General features: G+C 40.1%; 1 protein-coding gene across 5 annotated transcripts in view; it reads left to right on the top strand.

Annotated features, from left to right (window-relative positions):
• Positions 1-25755, top strand: part of LOC133657345 (signal-induced proliferation-associated 1-like protein 2) — a 225716-nt gene extending 199961 nt beyond the window's left edge. For 4 of the 5 annotated variants that reach the window (XM_062058556.1, XM_062058553.1, XM_062058554.1 and 1 more), the window contains 5 exons: positions 10723-10942; positions 12137-12268; positions 19441-19558; positions 20604-20679; positions 24392-25755. In XM_062058556.1, the coding sequence (XP_061914540.1) occupies positions 10723-10942; positions 12137-12268; positions 19441-19558; positions 20604-20679; positions 24392-24538 (693 nt within the window). In that variant the 3' untranslated portion in view covers positions 24539-25755. The remainder of the gene's footprint in view (positions 1-10722; positions 10943-12136; positions 12269-19440; positions 19559-20603; positions 20680-24391) is intronic. The other variant, XM_062058555.1, reaches the window with a different exon arrangement.
• Positions 25756-26464: the final 709 nt, after the last annotated feature.

Here is a 26464-nt window from a genome sequence, read left to right as displayed (position 1 = left end):
TTTTGACCCAGCAGATTTGGTCACATTTTCATTAGACCCATTATAAATTCATAAAAAGAACCAAACTTCATGAATGTTTTTTGTCACCAACAAGTATGTGCTCCAATCACTCTATCACAAAAAAATAAGAGTTGTAGAAATTATTGGAAACTCAAGACAGCCGTGACATTATGTCCTTTACAAGTGTACGTAAACTTTTGATCGCGGCTGTACATCTCTTTTGTTGAGGGTGAATGTTTTCAATCATCAGCTGGCACGTAAAAGAATCAGGTTACAGTAATGACATTTTTTGTAAAAAAATTACTGAATCGTTTCTAATTTAATAGAATGTGACGTGACTGGGCCTCTGTGTAATCAAGCAGGGTATACGGTAAAGGTTAACGCTTGTGTCACTTCCGGCAGCCGCCTGATGCCATTCTTTGTGTGGGTGAGCAGGTGCTGAAAGATCTTATTTGGCAGCCATGCTGTCCACAGGGACGTCCCTTCCCCAGACAGGCTGACTATTGTGCGGCTGACGTAGAGGAAAGGCCGTTTGCAGCGTATTCTCTCCTCTTGTAGGAAAAAAGGCAACTGAATAGGCGGTTGTCCAACACATCCTCCCAAGTGGCACCTCAAAAGGTTGCATATGCCGCTTGTTGGATTTGTTCATTGGGGGAAAAATTGGATAAATCAGGTTAAAAAACAGGTGGATTTGTTGGTGCTTCTGCTAAAGAATTCCTCATGAACTAATTCAAGCATGGAGTTGTTGGCAATGAAGTAGCCCCTGGCACACGGAAATGACTTCACAGTAAAGATATTTTCTGTATAATATCTACTGCAGCTTCAATGAAGCACTGCCAAGATATTTTCAGATTGAAGCTGTCGATATAGTAAAAAGCTGGCTTCCAATAATCATTAAGTGCTATTTCAAAGGTCGCCATGACTACATTTGCAGGTTCTCTAACCGGTGCTACTTTTGCTTTCACACAAAAAGTAGTTCGCAATCATAGTTAAAAATGTTTTGCTGAGCGAGAACTTTGCAGGGGAAAGTTGCAATAACAGACAACCTTAATAAGTTAAAGCCTCTTAGAGCTTCTAAGACGCTCCCAGTATATCTTTGCTCTAAACATGTACTAGATGTTTGTTGAATTCTCACTGTGGGATTTGTGGGAGTTGCGTCTTTGAAATAGAGATGGCTGGGTGTTGGCTAGCGTGGATGCCAGTCAGTGTTCATTACAGTAGGGAAACCGTAAGCAGACATTTTACCCATCTGGCTGACAGCCCTGCATCTCATTTGTGGCTACTTTTGATGCCTCTCCAGCAATATTTATGTTAGCTAAACGGGGCAATGATGGATTTGGTTGCTGTATGTGGTTTTGTGTGTTTCAAGAGGAGATCCCTGTCAAAATGCTGGCCAAGGCCACAAGACTGTTATGTGTTCATTGTGGAATACTCCTTCTCCTACCAGCATCCACTTTTTTGTTCATGGCTTTGTGCGGTAATCTCTGCACTGGCCTCTATAACACCATTCTCAGTCTGTTCTGGAGAAGACACACACATTCACAAGAAGCTTGCACTGTGTGTGCCTTCAAAATATTGTAACAGTTTCACTGTGCTGTGTGCATTGCCAACTAGACCTTGAAGCAAAAAAATGTGTTTTGTGGATTTTCACTAGACTAGACTAATAGTGCTTTGTTAAAAACCCGATGTTGAAACATCTACGGCGCTTTAAAGCGGCATGCAAAGCGGCGTTAAAGCGTGAGGGTCGTCTGGTGGCATGCGGTGGCGACTGGGGTCCGCGCTTTGAACCAAGATCTATTAAGCTTTCCTACGCTTTGAGTCAAGCTTTGCTGAGCTTTGTCACGCTTTGATACGCTCTCGGCGCTTTATTCCATTCTTGACAGAGCGCCAAATTTTTTTAAACCGTTTAAAAATGTTTGCCGATCTTGCCGCTTGTCCGGCTTCACTACAAGCTTTCCCACGATCCATTACGACCCTCACGCTTTAATCACGCTTTGTTACGCTTTAACGCCGCTTTGCATGCCGCTTTAAAGCGCCGTCAAAGCGCCGTTGGTGTGAACCTAGCATAAAGACAATATAAAGACACACATACATGTGTATATATATATATATATATATATATATATATATATATATATATATATATATATATATATATATATATATATATATATATATATATATATATATATATATATATATATATATATATATATATATATATATATATATATATATATATATATATATATATTAGGCTTGTCCTGATACCAATATTTTGGTACTGGTACCAATACAAAAATGTATATCGATACTTTTCGATACTTTACCAAAATAAAGAATGTCATTATTGGCTTCATTTTAACAGAAAGTCGCACGATACATTAAACATATGTGTCTTATTGTACCCAAAGAAAAAATATAGAAGATTGGAATTAAAATTAAAAGGTATTAAACACACTGGGCATTTCTTATTGCGCTCAAAGAACCATTTTCCATATTACATATAGCCTGCCAAAATCTAGGATTAGGTTAGAATAGAATAGAAAGCTTGATTGACATTGTATTAAATGCTTCATGATTTATGGTTGCCACTGTTGGTCTGTGCTTTAAGACAAATAAAATCATTAATAAATATTAAAAACAATACTATGGCTATACAACATGTAGCAGTTAGAACACAAATTGTGAAAGATAAAACACAAACTGTAAGAATTTGTTACACAATTCTGCCATTTTCCTTGCATTAGTCTGTGCTACGTGGGTGGTTTGGACTGCGCTAATAATTGGGAACAAGCCCAACAGCTGTATGTGCATCTATGTACCTAGCAGGGGAGCGAGTTAACTACATTATTACATGTCTCTCTTTATACTCTTTGTACAGGTCGGATTGTTTGTTATTTAAATGTTTACCTTAGTTTGAAGCAAAGGCGGTAATACTAATCGCCATGTTTCACGAGTCATGCTTTCAAGCAGCATTTGCGGCTTACTGTTTGTTTGCCGTTTTTCCTTTATGCACTTTGTGTGTGCGTGCTGACACACTTAACATGCACCTCGGCTCAGCAACGTCACCACCGCTCAGTAGCAGGCGGGTGAAAAAAGGTCCCGTTATTTTTCAAAGGTATAGTACTGTTTTTATTCATATGTACTTTATGAGTACCGGTATACCGTACAACCGTAATATATATGCATATATGTGTGTGTGTGTATATATATTTATATATATACATATATGTACATACATATATATATATATATATATATATATATATATATATATATATATATATATATATATATATATATATATATATATATATATATATATATATATATATATACAGTATATATATATATATATATATATATATATATATATATATATATATATATATATATATATATATATATATATATATATATTTATATATATATATATATATATATATATATATGTGTGTGTGTGTATATGTATATAAGTATGTATATATATGTGTGTGTGTGTATATATATCTGTATATATACACACGTATATGTATATATAAATGTATGTATATATATACTGTATGTACATATACATGTGTATATATATATATATGTATATATATATATATATATATATATATATATATATATATATATATATATATATATATATATATATATATATATATATATATATATATATATATATATATGTACATAGGTGTTTGTAAATTGAGGTTCCACTGTAAAAGTATACTTTTGATGTGAAAGACACAACACATTTATTTTTAGTTCCTATAGAGAAATATGAACTTAACATAAACATAATCTTGGGCATGGGTCGGCAATCGGTATTACAAACGTTTGTATATTCATGTAGAAAGGCTTGACCACCCCTGCTTTAAAGACATTATTCTACTCTATAGGTTGTTTCTATATGCTTAAATTTTTCAAATAGAATGTTAACAAATAACATTTTCAATGTGTTTTCAACATTTGTGATACAAAAGCTGATTGTACATGAACTTAATGCAATAACTCCATATTGTCCAGACACTATTTATACCCTAGAGCAGTGGTTCTCAATCTTTTTTCACCATGTCCAACCTCATAAAACACTTGACTCTCCAAGTACCATCATAATGACCAACATTAAAAAACAGTAGCATATTAGGCCTAAGTATACATTAAAAACAAGGAAGAGGTTTTATTTAACAACTGTATTTAATATTTTTGGCCACGATAACATCATACACAGTTTGAACAGTGACACTTTTTGAATATAAGAAAATAATGTTTGAATACAAGAAATTAAAACGCTGTACTTAAATCAATCAATCAATCAATGTTTATTTATATAGCCCTAAATCAGAAGTGTCTCAAAGGGCTGTACAAGCCACAACGACATCCTCGGTACAGAGCCCACATACGGGCAAGGAAAAACTCACCCCAGTGGGACGTCGGTGAATGACTATGAGAAACCTTGGAGAGGACCGCATATGTGGGTAACCCCCCCCCCCTCTCTAGGGGAGACCGAAAGCAATGGATGGCGAGTGGGTCTGACATAACATTGTGAAAGTCCAGTCCACTGTGGATCCAACACATCAGCGAGAGTCCAGTCCACAGCGGGGCCAGCAGGAAACCATCCCGAGCGGAGACGGGTCAGCAGCGCAGAGATGTCCCCAACCGATGCACAGGCTAGTGGTCCACCCGGGGTCCCGACTCTGGACAGCCAGCACTTCATCCATGGCCACCGGACCTATGCAACTCCCCCTCGCAAGGGACAGGGGAGAAGAGGAGAGAAGAAAAGAAACGGCAGATCAACTGGTCTAAAAAAGGGGGGTCTATTTAAAGGCTAGATTATACAAATGAGTTTTAAGATGGGACTTAAATGCTTCTACTGAGGTAGCATCTCTAACTGTTACCGGGAGGGCTTTCCAGAGTACTGGAGCCTGAATAGAAAATGCTCTATAGCCCGCAGACTTTTTTTTGGCTCTGGGAATCACTAATAAGCCGGAGTTCTTTGAACGCAGATTTCTTGTCGGGACATATGGTACAATACAATCGGCGAGATAGGCTGGAGCTAAACCGTGTAGTATTTTATACGTAAGTAGTAAAACCTTAAAGTCGCATCTTAAGTGCACAGGAAGCCAGTGCAGGTGAGCCAGTATAGGCGTAATATGATCAAACTTTCTTGTTTTTGTCAAAAGTCTAGCAGCCGCATTTTGTACCAACTGTAATCTTTTAATGCTAGACATAGGGAGACCCGAAAATAATACGTTACAGTAATCGAGACGAGACGTAACGAACGCATGAATAATGATCTCAGCGTCGCTAGTGGACAAGATGGAACGAATTTTAGCGATATTACGGAGATGAAAGAAGGCCGTTTTAGTAACATTCTTAATGTGTGACTCAAACGAGAGAGTTGGGTCGAAGATAATACCCAGATTCTTTACCGAGTCGCCTTGTGTAATTGTTTGGTTGTCAAATGTTAAGGTGGTATTATTAAATAGATGTTGGTGTCTAGCAGGACCGATAATCAGCATTTCCGTTTTCTTAGCGTTGAGTTGCAAAAAGTTAGCGGACATCCATTGTTTAATTTCATTAAGACACGCCTCCAGCTGACTACAATCCGGCGTGTTGGTCAGCTTTAGGGGCATGTAGAGTTGGGTGTCATCAGCATAACAGTGAAAGCTAACACCGTACTTGCGTATGATGTCACCCAGCGGCAGCATGTAAATACTAAAGAGTGCAGGGCCAAGAACCGAACCCTGGGGAACTCCGCACGTTACCTTGACATAGTCCGAGGTCACATTGTTATGGGAGACGCACTGCATCCTGTCAGTAAGATAAGAGTTAAACCAAGACAAGGCTAAGTCTGACATACCAATACGTGTTTTGATACGCTCTAATAAAATATTATGATCGACGGTATCGAAAGCGGCGCTAAGATCAAGAAGCAGCAACATAGATGACGCATCAGAATCCATCGTTAGCAATAGATCATTAGTCATTTTTGCGAGGGCTGTCTCCGTAGAGTGATTTGCCCTGAAACCGGATTGAAAAGGTTCACAGAGATTGTTAGTCACTAAGTGTTCTAAGTGTTAAGCTGCTGTGCAACAATTTTTTCGAGAATTTTGGAAATAAACGGAAGGTGGGAGACCGGTCGGTAGTTTACCATGAGGTCAGGATCGAGGTTAGGTCTTTTGAGCAGAGGATGAATAACCGCTTTTTTGAATGCTAGGGGAACAGTGCCGGAGGAAAGTGATAAGTTTATAATATTTAACACTGATGGACCTAATAATACAAACAGTTCCTTGATAAGTTTCCCAGGAAGTGGGTCAAGTAAACATGTTGTTTGTTTTATCCCACTTACACGCTGTAATAATTCCTCTAATGTTATTTCATCAAAAATAGAGAGACTATTTTGGAGGGCAGTGTCCGTCGTATATACAGTCGTATTTGTGTTAATAGAACCCAGTTGTAGCTGGGATGCGTTGTCTTTAATCTCCTTTCTAATGAGTTCAATTTTCTTATTAAAGAAATTCATAAAATCATCTGCCGAGTGGGTGGAGCTACTGGGAGGAGTCCCTTGTTGGGTTAGCGATGCTACTGTACTAAACAGAAATTTAGGATCGTTTTTGTTGAGGCGGATGAGATTTGAGTAGTATTTAGCTTTAGCTAAGGTAAGCATGCGTTTATAAGTTATTAAACTATCACTCCATGCTTGATGGAAAACCTCAAGTTTAGTCGCGCGCCATTTGCGTTCCAGTTTTCTACATGATAATTTATGAGCTCTAATTTCTTCTGTAAACCATGGGGTGCGCCTTTTAGGGGCCCTTTTTTGCTTTAGCGGTGCTATACTATCAATAATTTTGCGCAAGGCATCGTCAAAGTTGTTAGTGAGGTTATCAATAGAGCCGACATAATTTGGGAATGGTGCCATTACCGAAGGCAGTAGGTCAGCAAGAGTCATCGTTGTGGCAGCATTAATGTTGCGGCCGCTACAGCAGTTATTATTATTATTAGCTTGTTGACAATGAGTCAAAACTTCAAATTTTATAAGGTAATGATCGGAAGTATCATAACTTTGGAGGTGGTGACACCCCTGACAAGCACTAGATCTATTGTATTACCGTTGCGATGCGTGGGTTCATGTATTATTTGTGTAAGACCACAGCTATCAATTATGGTTTGGAGCGCCACGCACTGAGGGTCCGATGGGGTATTCATATGGATATTAAAGTCCCCCATTATGATTATATTGTCGGCGTGCGTCACTAGATCAGCAACGAACTCTGAGAATTCACTGATAAAGTCCGAATAGGGCCCAGGGGGGCGGTAGATAACAGCCAGGTCGAGAGGTAGCGGTGTGACAGACCTCATAGTAAGCACCTCAAACGATTTATATTTATTATTTAGGTTAGGGGTAAGGTTTAAATTTTCATTGTATATTAGTGCGACACCCCCTCCCCTTTTAAGAGGATGGGCAACATGCGCATTCGTATAGTTAGGAGGAGATGCCTCATTGAGCGCAAAAAATTTGTCTGGTTTGAGCCAGGTTCCGCTAAGACCAATGACGTTAAGATTGTTGTCTCTAATGACCTCATTAACTAATAACGCCTTGGGAGACAATGATCTTATGTTTAAAAAGCCCATATTATAGGTATTGGGCTGTTTTGACGAGTTTTTGTTAAGATTATCCGTAGTGGCAATATTAACAATGTTGCGTTTATTAAGCGTAGTGCACTTTAAATAGTTTCGACCATATCTAGGAATTGATATGACGGGAATTTTCCGATTGTTTGCTTGGTGCTGCAATAGACTGGACATATCATAATTTGCCACCTCAGCAGAATGCATGTCCACCACTGACACAGACACAACAGAAAAAACATTATGTGAATTGTGTATTATTCTAAGAGAATTGCTATGCGTACATGGATTATCCAGCCTGGCGCTGGCTAGTTCTAGCTTAACTGACTCCTCACCCGGACTAACAGACACTGTAATTGCCTGTGACCGGGCTTGCTCTAGTGTAGTCAGTCAAGTGAGACTTAAATAGTAGTCTATGTTTCTAGACAGGATGATGGCGCCTTCCTGGTTAGGGTGAAGGCCGTCTCTCATCAGCAAGCCTGGTTTGCCCCAGAAAGAGGGCCAGTTATCAATAAACGTTAGTCCCTGTTGCCTACAGAAGATAGCCAGCCACTTGTTAAGCGAGACTAATCTGCTATATCTCTCATCATTGCCTCTCGCAGGCAGGGGGCCAGAGACAATTACTCGATGCCTGGACATCTTTCTGGCGAGATCACAAGTCCTGGCTATGTTTCTCTTTGTAATCTCTGACTGTCTCATTCTAGTGTCATTGGAGCCAACATGTACAACTATATTCGCATAATTAGTGGTGCGATTAGCCTGTCGTACGTGTTTACTAGGCCTGTTGCGAGTTAGTTCCCTAAGATTAGCTTCAATGTCAGGTGCTCTGGCCCCGGGGATATACTTTACTGTGGCTGGTTTGCTAAGCTTTATGTTTCGGGTGATGGAGTCCCCTATGACTAAGGTGTGGTGCCCGGTAGACTGGGGTGTAGGACTAGCTAAAGAGCTAAATCTATTATGCGTCTCAACCGGTACACCGTAGCTTGTAGGCCGCTTAGGACTGCTACAAGCTGGGCTAGTTAGCTCGCTACAGCTAACGCTAGCAGATGTGTCCGCGACATCTAAAGTTACGACATTACTCTGCTCTAACTGGCGGACACGGCCCTCTAGCAGAGCCAACCTCTCCGTGAGTATGGTGCAAGACGCGCAGGAAGCCATTACTCACAGTGTTTTCTGTCACCGAGTGAAGTTCCTGCTGTCCTCAGGGAAGTGGTCGCGGTCTGCGGGAGTAGCTTCCTACTTACCTTCTGACCGGCGCTGCCTTTCTCCGCGCTAGCTTAGCAGCTAGCTAGCTGAGGAAAGGGTGGTGGGACAGAGATCGGGTGATTTGCAAGTTAAATAGTACCACTAAATATGTTTGAGAAGTGATAAAGAAAGCTGTAGAACAATTAAAAGCACACAGATAGAGCGATACTTAGCCTTTTTCGCAACAGCGAACAGACGAATGATGAATCAAATAAAATCAATTGCACATAAAATGTAAATAAACATTTTACTAAAATAAACATCAAAATACAGTTTTAAAGATTAATTGAATATGCACTTAAAAGTTCAATATAAGTATACTGTCATTGAAGCACTTGCAAACTTAAAAAAAATATTATTTTAAGACATGCACCTGGGGATAGGTTGATTGGTAACACTAAATTGGCCCTTGTGTGTGAATGTTGTCTGTCTATCTGTGTCGGCCTATCGATGAGATTGCGACTTGTCCAGGGTGTACGCTGCCTTCTGCCCGAGTGCAACTGGGAAAGGAATGTGTATCCTCTTTAATTTTAATTAAAATTTTCCAAGATATTTTGGATAGTTTTTCATGTTTTTAGTATATTTTTTTATTGTTTTTATATTGTACCAGAATGGGTCCTACGTTATGTTATGTTTCACATTTAGTTAATGCAATGTTCAACAGATGTTGTGGTTTCCCGTGGCCTCGATGGCATTATGTTACGTGTAGCTTTCTTTGCCAATGTTCATCTTTGTTTACATGTGTTCTGTGTGTTGATTGGCTGGGAGGCTTGAAAGAGGTGGACGTAAGCGGAGAATGTAGAGAACATGATAGTGATAGACATGACTGAGTAAGACGGTTGCGTTTGTGTTTTAATCGGTTATTTTGGTGTCGACTGAGACCTACAGTAGTCGAATTGTAAGTACTTCCATTGAAGTCTGATAAAGCTTTGATAACGGCTTGAGTCACGTCATTACAATATTTAATTAAGTGATTATTTGGCGTACCACTGAATAGAGTAATAAACATAACACAGTTATGTTTATTACTACTCCTCCTCCATCACCGTGTGGTTTCCCGGCGCCACAGTCCGGGACAAGCATCGACTGCAGTGCATCGTACGTGCTGCTGAGAAGGTTATTGGCTGCAAGTTCCCATCCCTCCAGGACCTGTTCTCCTCCAGGACCAGGAGGCGTGTGGATCAGATCACAGTTGACTTTTCTCACCCTGGACACAAACTATTCTCCCTTCTCCCCTCAGGCAGGAGACTACGGTCCATCCAGACCCACACCTCCCGCCACCTGAACAGTTTTTTCCCCTCGGCCATCAGACACATGAACAATAACAAGATCTGATAGCTCACTTACAGCTCATTTTATTACCTGTTCTGTGTTATATGTGTTTTATGTTGCACGATTGCACCAAGAAAAAATCCTAGTTTGTGAACCCGTTCTCAATCAATAGTAATAAAAAAACCTATTCTGAACTATTCTATATTTAGTTTGAGAATCACTGCTATATAGATTTTGACAAAAGGACAGAAAAGTTTATGCATTTCCAAAATTGCCATTGCTAAAAGGTTTTAATTTGTGTTTTTGTGGTAGTTTTCATATTTTTTAAGTCTAATTAGATGAACTCACCTGGGACATCATGCAGTATTTAGTGCCTTATTTTACCGCAAAACTTTGGTTGAAACCCTAAATTCCAAAACTCCCGAATTGTTCGACTTTTCCATTCCTGATGTTGTTCCTTTGACTATCTTGTCATTCCCGACCAGTGTTGATTAAATCCAAAGGGTATGTGTTGACTCCCTCCTGTTAAGTTGTCCCTTTTTTTCTGTCTGGTGCACTCAGCTCTCCGTGACTGGAAGTCTGTCTCCACGCCGCTCCCTGTACCGGACGCTATCGGACGAGAGTGTGTGTAGCAACCGCAAGGGTTCATCCTACGCCAGCTCTCACAGCTCCATGCTGGACCAAGCAATGCCTAACGACATCCTGTTCAGCACTACGCCACCTTACCACAGCACGCTGCCCCCTCGCATCATCCACAACCAGGCACCATCAAACCTGAGAAGTAAGTACAAGCTTGATACACAAGAAACTAATTGGAAAAACAATATTTACAAAAGGGCTGAATGCAAACTGTTGAGGTATTGAAGTGGCTCTTAAGCTAATATAGACTTACTTCCAGATGAAAGTCAGCAGATATATACTTGTTTGGAGAGCTACTTGTGTTGAAACAATTTCATGGGCTCCAACGGCAAAAACCCTCAGCAAAGCCAGCTAATTAGAGGAAGAAGTGTGTGATGCTTACAAGAGGTTCGCCGTGCCGTCTGCGTTGAGCGCACACCTGTGACTGGCTAGCTGTGCTTGCAGCGTCGTCTGATTATGTATTCGTGAAGAGGTGTGATGTGTCCTGCCTGCACCACCGCAAGTCTTTAAGCTCTCTGACATGAACATACCTATGTTTCCCTCCCAGCGTGACAGTGTATGTCAGCCACGATGCTTCATTCACTCATCAGTCACTGTCTGCTTCTCTTCTCTGTCGCCTGTCTCTCATTTCCATTTTATTCCTCAAGCGTCTGTTAGACAGAAAACAGCTTTTTTTTTAGGGAGGGGAGAAAAGCTTGGCTCCTTAGCCTCGTCTAGCTGTCACCCTGATGGATTCCTGATTGTTTTGAAGGGCGGTTGAGAACACAGGCTCCAGATATTCCATTCTAAAACAGCCCAATTTGGTAAAGACTGAATCACTCAAGCTGCTGGCTAAATTGAACAGAAGCGTCAGCCTCAGCTCACGCTCGCTCTGTGCTTCTCATCTCACGCTTCTCGAAATGCCTCTCTGCAGAATGGGAGCTTGTTGATTGCGTTGGATGTTTTTGAGGACCAAGAAAAGGGTGAAGACGGACGCGGAGAAGGGGGATATTGATTGAAACATGAAGACATTCCCTTTGACCAGTAATTTATTGCCTCTCAGTCAGCATTTTGCAATAGCAAGTGTTATGAAAAAAGGTTTAATGTCTCTTTGAAGTGTGTTCCCAATTTGAGGCATTTAGAGTCAATATTGTTAAATGCCAGATTTGAAATGAGCTTTTGAAAGATGGTATCATTCCTTACGACCTGAGATTACTACTCCCACTCCTTCCTGAATGCCCAACTCCTTGCCTTATCCTTCACATCTGCCCTGATGCAAATTGATGAACTCCCAAGAAGAGCCCTAAACTCAGCACCAGGCCCAGACACTGATCTGAGTGCCCGCCTGTCTCTGCAGATGAGTTTTGGTTCTCTGACGGCTCCTTGGCAGACAGGTCCAAGTTCAGCGACCCGGGCCTCATGCCCCTCCCAGACGCTGCCACAGGCTTGGACTGGTCTCACCTGGTTGACGCAGCGAGAGCCTTTGAAGGTAATCTGCCTTCCTCAAGCTGCTAGGGTCTCCCCCCGATCCAAGCTCCTCTTCCTGCTTAGCTTGTGTTTGTCTGTCTGCAGTCTGCAAGAATTTTGTCACTTGCATGTGTAGGTTTCAGATTGCCATGTTTGTCTTCCTTTCTCTGCCTCACGGAGGTATAACCTTTGGGAATCATTTGCTTTTTACACCTCGAGTCGTGTAACTTGGAAATGGAACCTATTTGACACCACTCCCAGCAGGATTCAGTACTTCAGGTGGATTGGAACCTTTTTTTAAATATGTTATCCGATTATTTTCCTTTTTCTCTAATCCTCTATGCTATGTTTTCAGTTCTGGCTTGTCCATTCATCAGTCATGCAAACATCTCATAAATAATGAGTGCATTGCTTTCAACTTTAGTGCAAATAGCTGTTTTAAGTCATTAAAACTATATTTATCTTGACTCGGCTTAATTTATTCACATCCACACCAACCTTCCCTCTAATGGGTGTGCCTGCACATTTGCGCACTGCTCACGCGTCCCCTCCGTACAGCTCACGCATCCTCTGCGCACAGCAAATCTATGACACGCACAAAATCAAATCCAATCTGAACTCTAAACAAAATAAACACATAACACATTATTCTGTAGGATTTTTCAATGCAACTATGTGAGTGACAGGTGACAAAAATCGGCCACAACAGATAAAACAATGTTCTCCAGCACTGTACAATTCTTGTCTGTCGAGATGCTTTAAGGAGGACGGGAAGTCCATCGATCACTTTATTGAGCAAAACTGTTTATGGTCATCCATTACCACACCAAAAGCATTAGTAAAAATGTATATATAGCAAAACTTCTGTTGTACAAACCAGGCCAAAACCAACTCTCTGTCATCTGTCAAATCAACAGCAGCCGCTCTCTCTCTCTCACTTGCACCAACACACACACCCATGGCATTTTATGGCCCAACTCCAACACCACACATAAACTGAAAATGCCAGGTCGTTACATAACTCCCCAATCAGATGTGTCATTTATGAAGGATGTTCATTTGTGGTTATTAATCATGAAAGGCTAATATTAGATTACGGAAATGTTAATAAAAATATATATTTTACGGATAGAAAGTTACAGGAACTTTATCCCATGCTTACACCTCATTGTGCAACATGTGAATGTTTTAAGGGGGACTAAGTGTGATCTCTGAATGGGGTACAATTGCTTTCCAAAGCAGGATCCCCACCCAGACATACAATACTAGTAGATAGCTCATGAAAAACAAGATGGTTTTGTTATTTTCACTGTAAGTGGGCCACACCACTTATATTAGAAAATAATCTCATGGAAATGACTGCTGTCATTTGATTATAATGATACAACCTTTAATTTGTTATGATGTCAGGTGTGGGACAGGTGTGCTGCTGGTTTGGCCACAGTGTGCACATCTGATGTTGCTCACATGTGCTCCACTGAATTTTTAGGGAGTTTTTGTGTTTGCTCACACACATGAAACATAGAGGGAACATTGGTCCAACATTAAATGGCTTCTCCTCAAAGTTTAAAAAAAAAAATGTTTTGACCAAACACCATTGATATATTGTGGTGTGTTCTATTTTTTTCTAATCTATTCTGCTGTTGATAAAAGTAAACAAAAAACATGTAATACAAACTATATTGTTCCACTCCACACCTCTAGGTTTCAAACTACTAAACAAAGGAGGTAGAATGTGGAATCAAGGTTTGTTTAAATAAAAAAAAAAGTGGTGGGAAAGCTTTGGTGTAATGTTACAAACGTAAACATAGAAACATACATGACCTAAACAGAAATATTGTATGTGTAGTATTTTTTTTAAATTGTATCAATTATATTAATATTTATATTGCGCTCTATGCTGTCTTCTCATGTTTTAATGACATTTAAGTCACCATGACACATCTCATCATCACTTCATGCTTTTTTTCCCATTTACTACAAGTTAAAAGCACTTTTACGAGCCGGGTTGCAGAGCATTTGTCACGAAGAAGAAAAGAAAAAAAAACGCTAGCACGCCTGAACTCCTTCCGACCCCTGTGTCCAATGACCAGGCAATGTACCATGTGACCACTCATTTGTCATAATTAATGAGCACTCTGTACCGATTCCTCTCTGATACATTTTCTGCTGCATTGCCTGCAGCAAAACAAAGAAAAGATTAGAAAGAATAGAAATAGCGACGACAAAGCAGAGTGTGACAGGCAGCCCTGACTGGCCGAGAACGATGCCGTAGAGCAGGGCTATTCAACTGGTAACCCGGGGGCCGGTCTGGTGTCATTCCCGGGCCGGATTTGGTTCAGTCCAGATCAGTTCAAAACTTGTGACACAAACATTTTTGCCGAAAATTCCTAAAAACACGAGAGTGTTCCTGTTGTATAGAGGAACTTGGACCAGTGTAAAAGCATTGGCAAATCCTTTCATTAACATTTTAACCTTGCTAGCAAACATAGAACACAGGGGTCCGAACTTGTGATTTACATTCCTCAAGGCATCTCTTTAAGTCCCCTCCTTTTGGTATGGTATGGTATGCTCTTTATTTTCATTGCACAAGTACAACAACATTTTCAACACAAACCCATTCAAAAATAGACAAACAAACATTGTACAGGATTACAGAACAGGAACAGTGATAGGTCGTTGGACGCTGGGGGGATGAGTAAAAAAAAGTTAATCTCAGACTGTGCTTCTATGGGGGGTGGGAGGGGGGGGTAGGCAGTCGGGAGTGAGATAAAACACTCCATAGCAAAGCACTTTTACATATTATGACATACAACTCGAGACTTTTACCATGAATTGATTAACGTGGACCCCGACTTAAACAAGTTGAAAACTTATTCGGGTGTTACCATTTAGTGGTCAATTGTACGGAATATGTACTGTACTGTGCAATCTACTAATAAGAGTCTCAATCAATCAATCAATCAATCAATCAATCAATCAATCAATCAATCAATCAATGCAACAAGGGGTGAGAGGGCAGGCATTCGGCCTGAAGCTGCCAGCCACTAGGGGTGCTGCTCCGTGTTCCATCATACCATGTGTCGTGAAGCGTCGAAGGTGTGGGATGGAGGGTGGGGAATGTAGGTGTGTGTGGAGTGTATTTTTCGTGGATGTATATGTGTGCGTAAGCGATAGCACAGCCAGTCAGTCCAACATAAGTCAACCAAAGGTGTGTGTCCATGCATGAAAGACAGGGAAAGACAAATCGTAAAGAGGGAAGTGCGACCCCTCGGTCCTTAGGTTTCTGGAAATGTGGCCCCCAAAACAATTTGTTTGAATATTCCTGATGTAGAGGCTTGTTTAATGTGGCTTCAAACTGTTATAGTACCTTGTATGTTTAACCAGATCTGCTTGGAGCAAGACATTTACGACTAAACACTGAATTGCCCCTAGTTGTTGTCTGTCTATTTGTGTTAGCCCTGTGATGAGGTAGCCACTTGTCCAGGTACCCTGCCTTCCAGGCTCCAGCCCCTGCAAAAGGTACTAGCGGGACAAAACGGATGGATGAATGGGTCACTTACAACAATGGTTCTCAACCTTTTTCCAGTGATGTACCCCCTGCGAACATTTTTTAAATTCAAGTACCCCCTAATCAGAGCAAAGCATTTTTGTTTGGAAAAAAGAGATAAAGAAGTAAAATACAGCACTATGTCATCAGTTTCTGATTTATTAAATTGTATAACAGTGCAAAATATTGCTCATTTGTAGTGGTCTTTCTTGAACTATTTGGAAAAAAAGATATAAAAATAACTAAAAACTTGTTGAAAAATAAACAAGTGATTCAATTATAAATAAAGATTTCTACACATAGAAGTAATCATCAACTTAAAGTGCCCTCTTTGGGGATTGTAATAGAGATCCACCTGGATTCATGAACTTAATTCTAAACATTTCTTCACAAAAAAAGAAATCTTTAACATCAATATTTATGGAACATGTCCACAAAAAATCTAGCTGTCAACACTGAATATTGCATTGTTGCATTTCTTTTCACAGTTCTTTTTGACAGACATTTTAGTGAGGGTCAAACCATCAGGGCATGGGGGAAACTCTGGGTTTATGGTAATGAAGTATTATTCAATAAATATATTTATAAAGGATTTTTTAATTGTTGCTATTTTTAGAATATTTAAAAAAAAATCTCACGTACCCCTTAGCATACCTTCAAGTACCCCCAGGGGTATGCGTACCCCCATTTGAGAACCACTGACTTACAACCTAAAACACACACACAAATGGTGGACTCCAAAGTAAATGCAGGATTGAAAAGTTCCAGTAAACTTGCACAAATACATTTCTAGTAAGTAATACGCTTGTCTGGTCGGCATCCTCCAGAACACACTAACTACTTTCCAATGCCTTTTATCTTGCCAACACACGGGCATGTATGAAGAAAATACTCATTCATATGTAAATGACAGCTCGGTGTCCTTTTCCTGGCTCGTCTGAGCAACCACCTCCAGACTCAATTAGCTTTTGTCTCTGACTGGATTAGTTGTAATGTGGGGGCTACATTAAAGGAAGGTTTTTTTCTTAATCTCTCCTATGAATATGCAGATGCTCCTATCGCTGCTCTCACACCGGCGGCGCGCGACACACAGAGGGGTGCTTACTGGAGAAAAGAGCATTAAGCCTCGAAAGTGAGCCGTCCCAAGCATAACATGCTAAATTTGGGTTTTCTAGTGGGATTGGAGGAAGCTTAAAGGCTTGATACGGCGAAACAAGCATGTCTGATGCCTCTTGGCGCTGTGAGAATCATCCCATTAAGAACCAAACAGCTGCTACAGGAAACTGGGGGAGGTGGGTGGACTTGATGCTCTGTTTACCACCTTGTTCCTTATTGTTCCATACTGTCAACATCCTGATCGCTCAGCGGGAGGGCGCCAGCATCCCAGTTGCTTTAAACACAAACAATGGCGACGTTTACATTGCAGGCCAAAGTGGACCAAATCAGATTTTTTTTAAATATGATGTTTTGCAGTTGGCCTGTTTAATTTAGTTTACAAGTAAAATGTGATCTTTATCAGACTCCAGTATTAAGGGGCACAGACCCCAATGTGGCCCCAATGTGGCCTCGACGTTACTTGCGCGCGCAGTTCGATAAAGTGAAAACGTAGGAAGTTGACTGGATTCCGTAAATGAGTCGCTCCTACACGAGAAAACATGGACGCCACAGATCAGAATCAGAATCATAAATACTTTAATAATCCCCGAGGAGAAATTAAGATTTTCAGCACAATCCCATTCAAGATCAGACAAACATTACAGGGAGACAGAACAGGATCGCTGACGGGTCTGCCAACTTTCGGCGCCCCTTACAAAAAAGGTGAGAGTCTAAGCCTGGGCCCAAGGGGAAAAAACCCCATAGACATAGCACACTACTACTACTCAGTGGCCTAGTGGTTAGAGTGTCCGCCCTGAGATCGGTAGGTTGTGAGTTCAAACCCTGGCCGAGTCATACCAAAGACTATAAAAATGGGACCCACTACCTCCCTGCTTGGCACTCAGCATCAAGGGTTGGAATTGGGGGTTAAATCACCAAAAATGATTCCCGGACGCGGTACCACTGCTGCCCACTGCGCCCCTCACCTCCCAGGGGGTGAACAAGGGGATGGGTCAAATGCAGAGGACAAATTTCACCACACCTAGTGTGTGTGACAATCATTGGTACTTTAACTACTAAATATGGGATATAAATAATAATGGAAGTATAATTGTTTGTATATAGTATATAAATTGGTACTAAGGTTTAATATGTGTACAAGGATATTCCACATGCCTTTACTGTGTATATAATTGAACTGTGTTTATGTTGTGTATAATTTGTATTTATAATATGTTGTACAAAGGACATTTAATAATTTTCAGAAGTTCATCTTGTACAAAGGACATTTCAAAATTTTTGGAAGTTCATCTTGTACTTTGACATTGTTTATAGGGTTAGGCGCAATAAGTGTTCAACTTCAGCCTAAACCCTTTCGGTCTGCAACATTTTCATTTTCATTTTCAATCTATGAATGTACAACTTTTGTTTATTTTGTTGACGATTGACCGAAGAATAATAAACTATAACTATAACTTAACACATAAGCATGTGTGTAAGAGGGAAACATCATACATCAAAGAACAGAAAGGATATTAAATCCATTAAAAGGGCAGAGCTGATGCAACCAGCCATTTCTACATACAGCTACAAAAGTAAAACAACAGCAACAAAAACAAAAAAACATATTCACTGTGGTGGCCTCTGCGGTGTTGCACGCCATCGTCTGCTAGGGTTTGGGGGAGCATGGCCAGAGACAGGAGCAGACCCAACAAAGCAACCAAGAGAGCCAACTCCACCCTCGACCGCCCACTAACTCTCGGCCAGTGTCCAGTCCGCATGGATGAGACCGAGGTGTCCCGATACACGCTCATTCAGCCAAGACACTGTGAAGTCAGCCCTGTCTCTTCATCCGCATCTCCTCCAGTCTCTCCAAACGGACTCTGGTGTGGCAGAGACTCAGCAGCTGGTCTCCATGACCAAAAGGCTCCCGGGAGGCAGATCCAGAAGTTCACAAAAAAAGCACCACAGAAGTCACAAAAGTGCTACCCCTTGTCGCACAGTCCCAAAGGGTCCCGAACCAAAAGGACAAAAAATAAACCCACATGAAAACAAGAGGGAAACATCAGGAACACAAAAGGATGATACAAGAGCACAGAGCTCCTGCCACCAGCAGCCATTATAGCGGCGCCATCTTGGAAAAAATAAAAACAGTGTTTTCGTGGGTTTGTGCCGTGGCTGTTGTGTAGAAGAAGTAGGCAGATGATGGAAAAGGAGGAAGAAGTGAATTGCAAAAAGGAAAGTGATCGTGCTGCGCACACGAATGACGTACTGTAGCTCGATCAAAGCTGACGTATAAGTCACAAACGGGTGGCATTGCAGTTTAGACCGCAGTCACATTTGAAAAGATCAAATTCCACACGGATTCGGACTACCTTCTGATGGGACTCTAATCTGATGCGAAATGATCAGATTTGAAGTATTTTGGAGCATTTAGACTGGCAAAAAAAACAGATTTGGTGTTGAGTGTAAACAGAGCCTTTCAATCACAGTAGGCTTGAACGAATCACATAATGAAACGTTTCTGATTGCACCTGTTGTGTCCACAGACCAGCGCGTGGCATCTTTCTGCACTATGACGGACATGCAGCGCGCGGAGGCTCTGGAGATTTCCAGAGAGCTGACCAGGCGAGTGGTGGAGGCTGAAGGAGCGGCCCTGGGCTCAGAGTACGTACACACAAGAGCAACTACTTTGTGTAAAGCAAGTTGGGTTTTTTTTTTAATTTCCCATGTGTTTTATTGACCAAAATCACGAAGAATGTTAATCAATCTAATGAAAGGAAATCGAGCAACAGCAACTCCAACACAATCACAGCTTCACAAAGCTTAGGACAGACATTTATAAAGCATTTGAGAAGATACACAAATACAATGCTTATTAAATACAATTGGGGCGGCGTGGCTCGCTTGGTAGAGCGGTCGTGCCTGCAACTGGAGGGTTCCAGGTTCGATGCCGTTGTGTCCTTAAGCAAGACACTTTGCCCACCTGCTCCCAGTGCCACCCACCATGGGTTAAATGTTGCTTCAAGATGTAGATAATGGGTTTCACTATGTAAAGCGCTTTGAGTTGCGAGAGAAAAAAGCGCTATATGAATATACTTCACTTGACTTGACTACAATACTTGAAATAATGTTAAAAAGCAACAGAATCAATAGCAATAATTATATAAATAATAGTGATTAAAAACAATAAACAAAACAAAATGAAATACAATAACAGACCAATATGTATCATTATTATTATTATTATTATTATTATTATTATTATTATTATTATTATTATTATTATTATTATTATTATTATTATTATTATTATTATTATCATGTATCATTTAATTGCCATCAGCCATTCATTAAAACAATAACGGTCACAGTGACTTGGCATGCATTGCATCTCATAAACTTTACAACCACACTGTAGCCATTATTCACCACAAGGAAAAGTAAAGTCTTATTTCCAGTTCAATTGATAGTTACAAAAACAACTTCTTATAATTGAGCCCATATTTCAAGTATGACTTCTTGTTATCTCATTTAAATGCAGTTTTTTTTCTAGAGATATTCTCTCTGTAGCTTCTGTGTACCAGTCACTATTAGTTGGACTATTAACATCTCTCCAGTTTTTCAGTATTATTGTTTGTTGTTATGATGCATATCGACACAAATGCATTTTTACTGAGCACATTTTAAACGACAGCATCGCTCTTTGCAGTTCCCCGTCGACGCTCACCGGCAAAGTCAACCAGCTGGAGGTCATCCTCAGGCGGCTGCAGCATGACCTGCGCAAGGTAACGCCAAATATTTTCATTTGCTCCACTTCCTCTGTCGTCAGCTTAAAATAGCCTGTGAGTCACATGTGCCAACTTGTCCTGCTTTATCAGACCTTTGTGTTTTCCCACCTCTTAATCATGTGCTGAAAAAAGGAGAGGAAGTGCACTTTTATCAAACTAAAAAAGGGCCTCTTTGCTAATGTTTGCTATGTTATTGTCATCCATTAGTAGCGCAATGATTACAACCGGATATGTTTGTAATTGTGCTACTTTCATCACCCTCCTTTTTTGGATTTTATTGAGTTTTGCCTTCCTGTTACCTCTGTTCTGAAGGGTTATCTTTTTTTTTAGTAAGTTACGATTAAAACCCTAGTATTTGGGTTCAAATCTAGTTTAGCAGTCCCTGTGCCTGATTCTCTCCGGCTTCCTCCCACATCCCAAAAACAGATTTGGTTAATTGGAGAGTCAAATTATCCATAGGTGTGTCATGTGATTAACATTTTGTACCCCTTATCACTCCCAAAGTTAGCTGGGTTAGGCCCCAGCTCAGCCTTGAACAGGATAAGCGGTAGAAAATAATTAGGAATTATTCAAACATTAAATTAAAATAAACTCAATAACGTAGCCCTGATCAATAAATTGCCATGTTCGATTTTCCGTGTGTTTGTTTTCTTCATCTCTCGCTTCCAAACAGGGTACAAGAGAGTTCACTCCGTACGTCGCTCTCAGCACCTGAGCGTGTTTATTTACTAGCAGAATTAAATGAACAGAGTGAATCCTCTTGTCAGTCATCCACATTCTTTGTCTTTGTGGGCGGAAGCTGGACCGCTACTTTACGCACATTTGACAGCACTTAAGCCCTGTCTACATTAAGCTGGATAACTCCTTAAATGAATAATTATTTAGCCTAAGCCCCGTGTCAGCCACACCAACCCATCGTATAAAGTACCCCTCCTTGGATCATTTTTTACACGGGTAAGTGCGCCGTGTATTTTTTGAATCTCCGGCTCTTAGCTTTGTATGGACTCATCGATCGTTTACAAACTGAGTTCGGAGAGGAAGTGACGCCAGAAAGACCGCGCCCCACACAGGAAGTGACGTCAGAAAGACCGCGCCCTACACAATAAATGTCGTTAGAAAGAACGTGCCACAGCCAGCTTCATACAGACGCTTGTGGAAATCACACATCAATACCTTAAGAAAAGGAAATGTGCGATTGCAGCTATTTCGGATACAACACATCTCAGACGGCAACATAGCAATGTTGAGCGACGGTTTTGGATAAGGCCTGGAAGAACGGCAGCCTGGTGAGATATGTTTTTTAACGAGTGTGTTGTGTCAGAGGAACGGCAAGAGAACTTTCGAATGTCCAGGTCAGCTGTGATTCTACTTAGCGAAAAACTTTGTTTATTTGTAGAAGGGGAGAAAACAAGAATGCGGGCTACCGTGGACAAGGGAAGACTACGGAAAACAGCGAATTTATTTGGACTGGCAATGCGGACCCGTATTTTTTGGACTATAAGTCGCAGTTTTTTTCATAGTTTGGCCGGGGGTGCGACTTGTACTCAGGAGCGACTTATGTGTGAAATTATTAACACATTATCGTAAAATATCAAATAATATTATTTAGCTCATTCACGTAAGAGACTATAGGTATAAGATTTCATGGGATTTAGCGATTAGGAGTGACAGATTGTTTGGTAAACGTATAGCATGTTCTATATGTTATAGTTATTTGAATGACTCTTACTAAAATATGTTACGTTAACATACCAGGCACGTTCTCAGTTGGTTATTTATGCATCATATAACGTACACTTATTCAGCCTGTTGTTCACTATTCTTTATTTATTTTAAATTGCCTTTCAAATGTCTATTCTTGGCGTTGGGTTTTATCAAATAAATTTCCCCAAAAAATACGACTTATACTCCAGTGCGACTTATATATGTTTGTTTCCTTCTTTATTGTGCATTTTCGGCCGGTGCGACTTATACTCCGGAGCGACTTATAGTCCGAAAAATACGGTATCAGTTATTGTCCGCGACGTATGTTGAGTGATTACTCAACGTCTAGTTTTGTACTCCATAACTATTGTGAAGCCAGCTGTCAAGTACAACCGCCAATTTCAGCCTACAAGCACAGTGTCCTGACCAGATATGTAGATCCCTAGATTAATTGTTGTAAAATGTTATTAATCACATTGTTTACTTTGACATGTCCATTAAAGATATGATTCATGTATGATGGCTCAGGTGTGATTCACTACAATAGTCTAACACAGGGGTCACCAACGTGGTGCCCGCGGGCACCAGGTAGCCCGTAAGGACCAGATGAGTAGCCCGCCGGCCTGTTCTAAAAATAGCTCAAATAGCAGCACTTACCAGTGAGCTGCCTCTATTTTTTAAATTGTATTTATTTACTAGCAAGCTGGTCTCGCTTTGCCCGACATTTTTAATTCTAAGAGAGACAAAACTCAAATAGAATTTGAAAATCCAAGAAAATATTTTAAAGACTTGGTCTTCACTTGTTTAAATAAATTCATTATTTTTTTTACTTTGCTTCTTATAACTTTCAGAAAGACAATTTTAGAGAAAAAATCCAACCTTAAAAATGATTTTAGGATTTTTAAACACATATACCTTTTTACCTTTTAAATTCCTTCCTCTTCTTTCCTGACAATTTAAATCAATGTTCAAGTAAATTTATTTTTTTTATTGTAAAGAATAATAAATACATTTTAATTTAATTCTTCATTTCAGCTTCTGTTTTTTTTCGACGAAGAATATTTGTGAAATATTTCTTCAAACTTATTATGATTAAAATTAAAAAAAAATATTCTGGCAAATCTAGAAAAATCTGTAGAATCAAATTTAAATCTTATTTCAAAGCCTTTTGAATTTCTTTTAAATTTTTGTTCTGGAAAATCTAAAAGAAATAATGATTTGTCTTTGTTACAAATATAGCTTGGTCCATCCATCCATCCATCCATTTTCTACCGCTTATTCCCTTTGGGGTCTCGGGGGCGCTGGAGCCTATCTCAGCTACAATTGGGCGGAAGGCGGGGTACACCCTGGACAAGTCGCCACCTCATCGCTTGGTCCAATTTGTTATATATTCTAACAAAGTGCAGATTGGATTTTAACCTATTTAAAACATGTCATCAAAATTCTAAAATTAATCTTAATCAGGAAAAATTACTAATGATGTTCCATAAATTATTTTTTTAATTTTTTCAAAAAGATTCGAATTAGCTAGTTTTTCTCTTTTTTTTTCGGTTGAATTTTGAATTTTAAAGAGTCGAAATTGAAGATAAACTATGTTTCAAAATTTAATAGTCATTTTTTTTTCGTGTTTTCTCCTCTTTTAAACCGTTCAATTAAGTGTAAATATCATTCATTATTAATAATAACATAGAGTTAAAGGTAAATTGAGCAAATTGGCTATTTCTGGCAATTTATTTAAGTGTGTATCAAACTGGTAGCCCTTCGCATTAATCAGTACCCAAGAAGTAGCTCTTGGTTTCAAAAAGGTTGGTGACCCCTGGTCTAACAGCTGCTGATGTACATTACTTTTTGCATTGTATTAATTTATGTTATTACGTGTTGTCTACCTTGTACTTTTTTTTATTTTTATGTCATTGCCTGAAATAAATTAATAAATGAAATAATGTTTCAATGCTTCCAGACTGACAAAAGTCGGAGCCTGAAAGCTGCTGTTTTCTGTGTTCAGGAGAAGGAGGACAAGGCGATGCTGCAGGAGGAGGTGCAGCACCTGAGGCAGGACAACATGCGTCTGCAGGAGGAGAGCCAGACGGCGGCGGCCCAACTCAGGAAGTTCACCGAGTGGTTCTTTCACAGCATCGACAAGAAGCCCTGAGCCTCCACGGGAAGACTATGGAAAGCATTCCTGCGTGGGGAGACCGTGCAGAGCAGTTAACTCCAAGTTTCTCCATCACGCCAACCGAGACGCCTTCTGGGATATTCCCTCATCTCCAGCACAGGGGAGGAATTCTTCCAGAGGGTCATCTTGCAGTAGTGGAATGTAAAGCTCATTTGCTGTAGTCAACATGGAACCTCCCTCACATACGTCCAACTACTGTACCTGCGACTGTACTGTATCACACTCTTTCACGCTCACAGCAGGAATGTGGTGCTCCACGCTCTCTGAACGAAGAGGGGGTCCAGCGGGAGGATTAATGAATGTAGCTCAACTTGAGAAGTCATTTTTCTTTGGATTTTTATGCCACTTTTGCTTTCTTTCAAGTGTTGCGATGAAGCAACACATAAGCAGCAGTTGTGACGTTCAAAGGTGCTTCCCCCCCCCCCCCCCCCCCCCTCCCCCTGCACACGATTGTCGGTAGTCTCCATTCACTGTCACGCTGTCCTAGCAATAATAACGAGTTGTAGTTTCTAAGCTGTGTTGGGAAAGGTTAAAAAAAAAAAAAAAACTACGAAGAGAGAAAGCAATTGTACGGCAAAGCAGGAGATTGTGCCTAAAACTCTTGGCTGTAAATTGGATGCTGTCTCTCTCGGCTTTTTTTTTATTTTAAACACACGCCTTGTCTGTGGCTCACTGATAGAAAAGTGTGCCTGTGTGTTTGAGTAGTTTGTCACAGCAAAATGTGTTCTTATGCAGTGGGTTTTCCAGACCATTCGAGCAAAAGCGCCAGTGAACGAACCACAATTACAATGCCAAATGTGTTTATTTGTGTACATATCGGCCACAGAAGTGTCTTGTATTTAACACTGTTATTTAAGCTTATTTAACCTAAAGTTGTTTATTTTATTAAGGGTATTTGTTTTCTTTTTTTTTCCTGCACTAAGGAGGGATAAAGCTCTGTGGATGTTGTAAAGTGTGTAGCTTGGCAGGGCTTAAAAAAAAACTATATATTTAAATATATAAATGATGATTTTTGGAGATTCCAACATTTGGATGCTGCTAGATGACAGTTTGTTGGTTTGTATGCTTTTAAACATGTCGCCGTCTCGTCCCGCAGGGGGAGACACTGGTTGTTGTTTTTGTGTTTTGTTCTATGTTTTTTTTAAATAAATGTAGTTGGAAAATATTTGTTTTGTATTCATTTAATGAGGACATTCAACAGAGGAACAACCCAATGCATTTGATTGATTGTTTTTGAACATTTAACATTAGTGATCGGCAAAATGAGTGTGTGGCACACTATTGACACTGAACTGATACTGTGTCGCTGTTTCATAATGGTCGTCTGCAATCAGATGTAGAGATGTCCGATAATGGCTTTTTTGCCGATATCCGATATTCCGATATTGTCCAACTCTTAATTACCGATACCGATATATACAGTTGTGGAATTAACACATTATGCCTAATTTTGTTGTGAAGCCCCGCTGGATGCATTAAACAATGTAACAAGGTTTTCCAAAATAAATCAACTCAAGTTATGGAAAAAAATGCCAACATGGCACTGCCATATTTATTATTGAAGTCACAAAATGCATAATTTTTTTTAACATGCCTCAAAACAGCAGCTTGGAATTTGGGAGATGCTCTCCCTGAGAGAGCATTATGAGGTTGAGGTGGGGGGTGGGGGGTAGCGGGGGGTGTATATTGTAGCGTCCCGGAAGAGTTAGTGCTGCAAGGGGTTCTGGGTATTTGTTCTGTTGTGTTTATGTTGTGTTACGGTGCGGATGTTCTCCCGAAATGTGTTTGTCATTCTTGTTTGGTGTGGGTTCACAGTGTGGCGCATATTTGTAACAGTGTTAAAGTTGTTTATACGCCCACCCTCAGTGTGACCTGTATGGCTGTTGACCAAGTATGCATTGC

The sequence above is a fragment of the Entelurus aequoreus genome, linkage group LG09 (genome assembly GCF_033978785.1).
Source record: "Entelurus aequoreus isolate RoL-2023_Sb linkage group LG09, RoL_Eaeq_v1.1, whole genome shotgun sequence".
Lineage (NCBI taxonomy): Eukaryota > Metazoa > Chordata > Actinopteri > Syngnathiformes > Syngnathidae > Entelurus > Entelurus aequoreus.
The sequence above is the reverse complement of the archived record's forward strand: the minus strand, read 5'-3'. Positions and strand labels throughout refer to the sequence as shown.